This window comes from Drosophila miranda, chromosome XR (genome assembly GCF_003369915.1).
Source record: "Drosophila miranda strain MSH22 chromosome XR, D.miranda_PacBio2.1, whole genome shotgun sequence".
Lineage (NCBI taxonomy): Eukaryota > Metazoa > Arthropoda > Insecta > Diptera > Drosophilidae > Drosophila > Drosophila miranda.
The window spans coordinates 44,305,031-44,314,909 of record NC_046674.1 but is presented as its reverse complement, the minus strand read 5'-3'; the positions used below and the strand labels follow the sequence as shown (position 1 = coordinate 44,314,909).

At 39.6% G+C, this 9,879-nt stretch overlaps 1 protein-coding gene across 6 annotated transcripts in view; it reads left to right on the top strand.

The window, feature by feature from the left end:
- Positions 1-1,866: 1,866 nt before the first annotated feature.
- The window catches only part of LOC117186171 (G1/S-specific cyclin-D2-like), a 52,591-nt gene continuing 44,578 nt past the window's right edge, over positions 1,867-9,879 (top strand). For 2 of the 6 annotated variants that reach the window (XM_033386414.1, XM_033386416.1), the window contains exon 1: positions 1,868-2,906. In XM_033386414.1, the coding sequence (XP_033242305.1) occupies positions 2,358-2,906 (549 nt within the window). In that variant the 5' untranslated portion in view covers positions 1,868-2,357. Of the gene's footprint in view, positions 2,907-9,879 lie in introns of all 6 variants that reach the window. The other 4 variants (XM_033386411.1, XM_033386410.1, XM_033386415.1 and 1 more) reach the window with 3 other exon arrangements.

Below are 9,879 nucleotides of genomic sequence, written 5' to 3'. Positions count from 1 at the left end.
CATGCAGTTAGCAAGATATTGCATTACGAGCAAATTCCATTTTAATTTTCGTTTGACGCTTCTTGGTTCGGGAACGGCTCCTGGTATTTAATATATATTTTAAGCTATTTTTCATTTGCGAATGATCGCGGCTCCGCTGCCCACTCGTCCCAAACCGTCCCAGAATCCTACAACATATACGCAGTCTTTAGCGGGGTGCCGTCCATATACAATTTGTTATTTTATTAATGGGCTTTTGCAAATATAATCGCATTGAAGCATATGTATATGTATTTCTCTCACTATCACTCTATGCTTTTCTATAAGGCCAGATTTTTCTTTTAAAGTTGACTAAATACCTATGCCATAAATGGATATCATTTATACATAAGTAATTTGATTATTTTTACATACATTCAGCGTGTTTTAGTTTTAAAAGTCTATAGAATCTATTATGGATTTTATCGATGCATAAAGTGTCCAAAGGGGCGCCAACACGACAAGTTCCAGCCTACGCTCCTAATATGGCGTTTTATGTCTTTTAGGGCTCGCGCACACTGTAGCTGAAATCGGAGCTGAAAGCGGAGCTGATAGCAGATTTATAAGCTCTGAAAAAACAAACACACTGCACCGGTGCAAGTGCGCACATTGCAGACTGAGCTGAGCTGAAAGCTGAAAAAGCTCGCTGAAATCAGTTTGATCGATCAAGCATGTTTGTTTTTTCAGCAAGCTGATTGCTGATTTTGTTCAAGTGTATTGGTTCATAAGTGATCGAAAATGGGCTGCAAAACATTGTTAAGCGAAATTACGGTTAACCCAGAGCTGGGGAATAAGCGGGATTATTAAAAATATTTGAATCATAGTTTTATTTCTGGCAGGAGATAAATTGGGCAAAAAAGTTGTATTATTTACCATTTTCATATGTCAATAATAAATATAATATACTATGTCCCCAAGTACAGTAAACGCTAGGAAAACATCACAATGTTTATTATTATACAACATAATGAATAATTGAAAATTTAATAATAATTCGTAAAATAAAAGTAATACGAATACAATACATAACGGAAATGTGGTTGAAATACACGGAATAAAAAAAAACGAAGAAAACTTCCGTCTGGCTACTGTACGTGCTGTGAAGTAATTAATTAACAATATAATAATAATAATTATAATGATAACTTTTGATGCCACTTGAGGAGACAAAGGGAGGAAATGGCTTTCAGCTTTCAGCAATCAGATCAGCCGACAATGTACGCACCTGCAAGCTGATTCTGCCTGGAAAAAGCTCTCAGATCAAGTGAGCTTTCAGCTCCAATTTCAGCGCCGATTTCAGCTCCGCTTTCAGCTATAGTGTGCGCGAGCCCTTAGACTAGATTGATTTTAAGCCAAACGCAGTGAGAACATCTTCGCATGTGTTACTAAGCACACATTTACATATTAATATCTATGTATTTAAATAAATCAAACAAATAACAGCTTTTATTTTATAGCCCACGCCCAAGTGTCTCGCACCCCCATTTTGTATTTATTTTGATTCGGTAAGGTCAGTCCATCCATAAGCAGAAGACTCAAACGAAAACCAAACTCAAATTTTGGTTCTAGCTGCCAGCAAAACAATAATACACACAAAAAGTACTAACACATGCGCAGATGATCTCTCTGAGTTTGGCTCATGATGACGCGGCGGGACGCGGGACGGAATATTCTGTGTTCAACGTGCGACATGTTCGTTCCATGAACTGGTACATCTATATACTGTATGGTCAGTGATACGACCATACTCACATCGAAATTTGGACCTTTCCAACAACTGTGTTCGATTTGCATCTGCTTTATCCATTTCAGGAATCCCGCTACTATTTGCTTGTGTGATCGATGGTTCTATCGATAGTGTCTATGTGCATGGTAGAACAGTTTAAATTAGAGGCAACACCTCGAATTTAGTGCAATTATGGCTTTAAAAATTAATTATAAATTCTGAACTCGAGCTATACAAAATATGCTTGTATATTAGAGCTAAGTGTGTACCTTACTCGTGACCTACTTCAACGTCAAAACAGAAAACTGTTTGAATTCTAAGCTTGTATCTGTATTTGTTGCTGTCATCACTGTAATTAAAAAAAGGAGAATACGCTAAATAAAATGAATTATTAATTAGGAACATTTTATGTATATGAATACGTCATTGTGGAAAACTGTGAATGTACCAAAATGCTTACATGTAAGGTTTTTTAGAGGAAACATTCTTCATATATACATACATACAAACGGAGTTCATATTAAACAAACACATATATAAGCAGTAAGAGAAAAAAACCAATTAAACAAACACGTCAATAAAAAAAAAATTTAACATTAAGTGGTTGTTCTAAATGCAAAAAATGGATCTATTGTGTTCGGAAAGTCTTGTATGTGATTCAGATTTGTCATTGTATCGCATTAACAAACAAACGCTTGCTGCGCCCAAAATCAAGACTGATCTCGCCTCGATATGCCCCTCTATTACTTCTACTGGTGCTGGTAACGACGAAATCGCAGTTTCAAGTCTACCCAACGTCTCGCCTAATTCCGTCGTATGCAAAAGGAGTGAAATTGTTTATATATATGCAGCAGATTCATTAATCACACAAAACCAATCACTCCAACTTCAAGAACAAGGTATTAAGGAAAGATTTACTCGCAGCTGCAGCGAGGAGCCTGCGGCTCTTCGACCTCAAGAGTGGCAGATTAAATCCGACTCACTCGGTACAGATCACGTCAATACGGCTATTGGAGATCCTACTTTTAAATCAGATCGATGTCTGGAAAATGTGTTGAAAACTGAGGAAAAGCACCAACATATAGTCGAGACATATTTTATAACTGTGCAAAGAGATATTACTCCGGCAATGCGTAAAATTGTCGCTGAGTGGATGATGGAAGTGAGTAATCTAGTGACCAGACGCCGTTAAGAAATTCAAACGCTATACATGATTTATTTCCTATTTTAAGTTTTATAGTCTTGATACAAGTAAAATGAGTATGTTGAGCTGGTACTCCACATTTATCGAGTGTAATCGCCTAGACCTCGGAAGCTAATATACATACTAATAATATATACAATCAAACCCCGGTAAATGAGCAATGTCTGCATGTATGTCCCTTTATTATACCCAGTACTTAATCATTGTTTCAAACTATAGACTTGACAATATCAATACATGTTACTTATTGTATGAAATGGCGGGACTAAAACTAATAGCCAGAAACTTTTATTTGACAGAAAAATGTTGGGCTTTGTGAATTTACTGGCGGAGTCAACTCGTTGGGCTTGACATCTGAATATATTTACATAATTTCCACGCTTTTTAGATTGACCCCATTTAAATTCAGTACATAGCTTTGACCAAGCATAATAGGGCTCACACCATGAAATATTAACGGATGAACCAAAGCACAAACTAAATGCTTACACTTTAGCTATATTAGATTGATCTTGAAAGTTTTGGATTCAAAAGAGAAAAACACCGGGACAATACTTGTTTATTATCATATTATCATTCGCGAAATCCAAATTGTTGTATTGGAATTGTAAATTTCCTCCATTGTTGAGGATAATTGCTCCATTTCATCATTCTGTTGAATATTATGGTGAGAAAGTATTCTGCACAGCTCGGCAATTCTATGATCATTTGCTTTGCGTAGTAGATTGTTGGTTATTTTTAACCGCTCCTTCGAGGCACCACGCCTTCGGCTTGCCACTCTCGCCGAAGTTTTTTCTTATTGCATGGCAGCTCTTCAATATGCCTGGGAACACAACTGCTGCTGTGAAGTTTATTAGCTGTTACAGTGCCAGTGACATTACAGGCACTAATGCTTCAACTGAGCTATCTATGTCATCTTTACAGTAAATATTTGGGCAGCCACTTCTTTATTTCGTGTATTTGAACCAAAGTGTGAAATTGTTGCACACTTCTGTAACATCAAATTCAATCAAGTCAGGTTGCTTCTTCAGATCTGTGTAGGCCTAAGCTAAGCCTAAGCTTATTGCGTGGTGTGATTATATTTGCTGTGTTGCCGTGTGCTTGGAATTGTAGTCACCAACTGCAACAAAGATGTCATCTAATAGGTCGAAGAATTTTACAAATTCTGCTTTGGAAACTAGGCTAGGTTTAAGTAACCGCTTTGAGTTTCGATATGAATTGATGTTGCCCGTTAATAAGTTGTAGAAAATGTAGAAAATGGTTACCCCCACAGTTGCTACATTTTTTGGCAGATGGGTTCTCTTTATTTATGGGGCAAAGCTCTGTGCTCAGCAGGCAACGAAGACTGCACGTTGAGTGCAATCAGTTTTCGTGTTTCCATATTCCTGGCAAGTTACAGTTCTACCTTGAACATTGCATGGGACGGGATTTTGTTTGTGCGGTTCCTCAACGGTGATTCTACAGTTCAGTAGATATTGTAATTTGAACATCGCTTTTACTTATAGACATACTTTCAGGTGTCAGTTCTAACTTTAACATGGGATTTATTTATTTATTTGGCTTTCCTAGTGATACAAGCAAGGGGCTTATAATTAGAGCACTAGTCACTAGATGTCACATTGGTTTCGGTTAAGTCAAACTAAATTAATATGATTATATTATCGTTCATTCTAATTCAGTTAAATATGTAAATATGTTACAGTAGTTATTATTAATTAAAGGTGATATTGTCTATTATTTTATTTTATTTAAATTTGATTTCGAGGTGTTCAGTTTCTTAATCTACTATAATGGAAAGAATGGAGATTTATATTTATATGTTCATAGCCACTTTCATTTAAAAGCCCTTATCTTTAAGTCCAGCAATTATCTCATTTACTGAAGCTGTTGATTCGATTCCTTTGACACTTATATTATATTCTTTATATTCCACTTATATTCCTTTGCTACTTTTAAGTGGGTAGGTACAGTAATTATTTTTTTCATTGTCGAGGTATTTGGCCACTATTTTTGTTTCATTTATGTTACTCCTTTTCATAGACGTGAAATAAAGTTTGTTTTCTCAAATTTTACCAGTTAATTTTTAAACCAATTCAGTAAAATTTACCTAACTTAGGTGTTTGAGCGCTATCATCATCTTCTTTTTAGGTCGCTAAGAACCGCGATGTTTTTAGATGTTTCGGTTATTTTGGGTGCACTATTTTGCTTGCAATTTTCTTTTTATTTGCACAATGCGATCAAGCCCAGTCTGTCAGCGTTCCGTTAACGTTTTGCGTACTCTTCGGTTTTGAGAGGACGAGCTTAATGAAATGAGTTGACAATACCGGGCTCTGAGAAACTGCTGTTGTTGTCGTTGTTGAAGTCACAGTTGTAAGCTGTAAGTCATTGTACTGGTCGTAAGGGTCGGAGATGGCACTCCACGACTTACTTTGTAATTTGCTGCTTGAGCATAATATCAAAGGGGAGGCAGAGCGTGCTCTCTCCGCGTTCGTTTGCAAATTTCCGGGTGCGCGTATAGAGAAGTACGCGAATGAAGAGAGTCGATTTTCGTCATGTTGTTGTTGCTGCCGAGAGCGATTTTGGCTAATTTTTTCTTTATTGCTTACACAGACTGCTTGATAACTCTCTTGATACAAGAGACGCCTTCCACGCTTTTACCATTATTTCTCTCTCTCTCTATATCTCTGTCTCTCTCTCACACACTCCCGATAACTAACTACCTTTGACTGGTTGAGTGCGATTAGTATAATTCCGCGTTGTGCACAATACGCGTGATTGTCACTACACGGAACAACACAAGTATACCTAATTCTGTTTTTACAGGGTTTTAAAATAACACGGTTTGAAAATCAAACATTTTAAATTTTTTTACACGGTTTTATTCCATTCAACACACATAAAACACACATAGCTCACAAGCAGCTAGAAACCAAACGAAAACAAGAAAGAACATAAAGAGAATATGTACATACATATTTGTTTCTCTTGTTTGCATACATACAAGCAAATTTACTAGTCAGAGCAATCCGACGTCTTTGGCATAGACATTTTTTATACGCAAATTTGTTTTTCTAAGTTTCCCAATTTGTTCCCTAATTTTTTTTTAATGTACGTTGACATGCAATGATTGCATCTTACAAGAGGCGATGCAATTACTGCACCGTCAAGTGGCCCGTGTGACACCAGGCTGTTACGCTCGGATCCCAGGCAAAACGCAGCCCTCCTCCCGTCCAACCGACCGAGTGGCGCTGCCGCATTACGCGAGGTACGCAGCCGAACCAAACGCGAACATGCAAGAAAGATAGTTGTTAGACTAATATTCGAGGAAAATTAGCACTACACTAACAAGAAACTTAAACATGCATTCAAAATACATTTACGAATACCACAACAATTACTAATTACTAGAATGGTGAGTGAGGATTAGTAATTTAATAAGAGGAAGAGAATTAGTGGTGGATATAATATGGTAGAGGGAACTATAATCCGAGCATAGGACCCTAAACGGATCATGCGAGGAATAATTCGATCTACAAAGTGGAAAGAACAACGGTATAACATTTCTAGTAAGTTTAATAGGAATCGTGAAGTTTATGCGGCCCAACAGATCAGGGCTATCTATGTCCCCCTGATCAAGTTGTGCACAAAAATCACACCAAGCATTTTCTTACGGTTAACGAATAATGGGAGGTTTACTAATAGTAGTCTACTAGAGTAAGATGGGAGTCTCACACCCGCATCCCAGTTAAGGCCCCTCAGAGGAAAGAGTACAAATTTTTTCTTTACTGATTCTATACTGTCCGGGTGTACTTTGTACTGTTGGTACCATATACAGAAGCCGTATTCTGAGATCGGACGAACTAGCGAGGTATAGAGAGTCTTTGTTATATAGGGGTCGTCAAATTCCTTTGACCACCTCTTTATAAACCCAAGCACGCCCATGGCCATATTTACCATGGTAGAAATGTGTTCAGAAAACTTTAGCTTGGCGTCTAATATAACACCAAGATCATCCACTAGAGTAATTCTCTCAAGAGAACCACCACATAAGGTAAATGGAGCCAACAAGGGGCTAGAACGATGAAATGTCATAACTTTGCATTTCCAGGCATTAAGGTGTAACAAGTTAGCAAAACAGCGTGACTGAAAGTAATTGAGTTCGGATTGCAAGCGAGAATTAAATGAAATGTCCTTATACTGGACACAGAGTTTAACATCATCCGAATACATGAGTACTCGAGAGTATGCTAATACCGAAGGCAAGTCATTATCTAATCGAACAAAAAACGAGGGGGAACGTTGTGAGTTGCTGCGGACACCGCAACTCTACGGTTATACCCGATACTAAGTCAGTATGGCTCTCCTCCGGCAGACGCCGCTAATATTAAACGACACGACAAAGAGTGCGTGCGAGAGAGACAGAAAATCAGTCTGAGCGTGACGTCGGGCGCTGCGTAGCCACTGCAAATTGATTTGTTCCTATTGGCTATAAAAATGATCTGATCTGATCCAGATTCAGCAATCTGATAGATATGGTCATTATCTATGATTCTGCGTTTTTAGTTTTCTCGAATGTGCAATATTGTGGATGCAACAGATTTTCGTCCTTTGTGTGGGCGGAAGGGGGTGGGGCGAAATTTTGAGATACACGTTTTATAGTAAGATCTAACAGGAGTGCGGATACCAAATTTGGTTACTCTAGCCTTAATAGTCTCTGAGATTTTTGAATATCCCCAGATTTTCGTCCTTTGCGGGGGCGGAAGGGGGTGTGGCGAAATTTTGAAACAAACTCGTCTCGGTCCGATATATTAGGAGTGTGGATACCAAATTTGGTTGCTCTAGCTTTTCTAGTCTCTGAGATCTAGGCGCTAATGTTTTACTCTAAGCAAAGCCGCCTATGCTACGTGTGTGTTAGAGAGAGACAGGGCGAGAAAAAATGAAATTGTTTTCTTGATGCTGGCTTTAATAATAATACGATCCAATTCAGATTCCGCAGTCTTAAAGATATGGTCATTCTCTACAATTCTACTTTTTTGGTTTTCTCATATCTTTAAAATTGTGGATGCCACAGATTTTCGTCCTTTGTGGGGGCGGAAGTGGCTTGGCGAAGTTTTGAAATATTTTTTTAGCAGTGACATATCACAGAAGTCTGGATCCAAAACATCGTTGCTCTAGCTCTTATAGTCTTTGAGCACTAGGCGCTGAAGGGGACGGACAGACGGACGGACGGACGGACGGACAGACAGACAGGGCTCAATCGACTCGGCTATTGATGCTGATCAAGCATATATATACTTTATGGGGTCGGAAACGATTCCTTCTGGACGTTACACACATCCACTTTTACCACAAATCTAATATACCCCAATACTCATTTTGAGTATCGGGTCTAAAAAGCGGGACACAAAAATGTAACGAAAGCATTGTAAAAAATGTTTGTGCCTTTTATGACATCAGTGCACAAGTACAGAGCGGACCAATCAAAATCGCTAATGAGGTTATTAAGCTTCGCAAACTCGGCTTTACGAAAGCAGCGGACACGTTCAGGTAGCCTACTCGACCGATCCAATACAGTTGGTCCTATATCTAGCGACACTTCGAAAGTGGGATGGTAGGCGTCTTCAGGTAAAGTGAGCGGAAGGGCTCGGGTTAACAAGACTAAGGTCGGATCCGATACAATGCACAGATCAAGCAGTTGACCCGAGGAATTTTTAACATGATTGACTTGAGACAGGGACAGGTAAAGCAAGCCGTCAACAAAGTCATGTCGTGACATGGGCACTAGGTTACTAGACTAGTTTACCGAAGACCAAACAGTTCCTGGCAAGTTGAAGTCACCAAGAACAATCATATGATCTTTATCTGATAGCGGGGAAGAAACAGCGGTTAAAGCGGACAAGTGCTGCTCATAAATAGCTCATATCGTGATATCCGAAGAAGGTGGAATATACGAGAAAGTAATGAATATAGCGAAAGCGGGCAGAATCAGTTTTACACACAGGAAATCCAGTTCCAGTTGAACTTGGACTGTAAAGTGTTCCGACGTGAAGTTAGAGTCCACTGCAATCAAAATCCCTCCTGCACGTCGAGACGAACGGTCCTTTCTAAAAGTTGTGTACCAACCTGCCAAAACCTCGGAACTAAGAATGTCCGGCTTTAACCAGGTTTCAGTAAACACAATAACGTGGGAAGCAAATGCAACACTATACCGGAAAAGAATGCTGAGCTTACTACGTAAGCCTCTAACATTCTGATAAGTTACTAAAAGAGAAGTTCGTTTTTTGGAGAGGTGGAAGCAGGGCGAGATGATGAGGAAGAGGAATGGAATGATTTGTAAGAGCTATGGAGGGCCTATTCTTCACCTTAGCCTTAAACTCCTTCACCACCAAATGTTCCGCCCAAAATTTGGCGGACTCCCACCAGTGGCTTAGCCACCTAGGGCCTAGTACCTATGGTGGCAATATCCGGTGGTCCGGATCTTCTGATCACTGGTAGGATCGGAATAGACGGGACAGCTACCGAGCTTGCGGACACCATGGACACGGACGCTGCAAACGTACTTGGCTGCACATTCTCCGAAGCTATGAATTCGGCTACCGAGTCTGCATCGCCAGCAGCTGCCGTTGCCCTTGGAGTGGCAAACGAGATCAACTGCTGCACACTTGGAGTGGTCGGAGTCAGTTTTTCGGCCGCGAACGGCTGAGTGACGGCTGGCACGTGCAGATCCCGCGGAGTGACCCTTTTAGGCCTCGGAGACTCATTCAGCAGTTGCAGACTGACAAATTGAGACTCCATGGCTAGGAGCCGATCGTACTGCTTTTTAAAGTCAACGGTCAGCTCCTTAAAGCCCTTCCGCGTCTGCCTCATAAATATGACCATGTCAGTCTCAACCGCACGGCAGGCCTCACAACTATAGTGCAAGCCATTACGT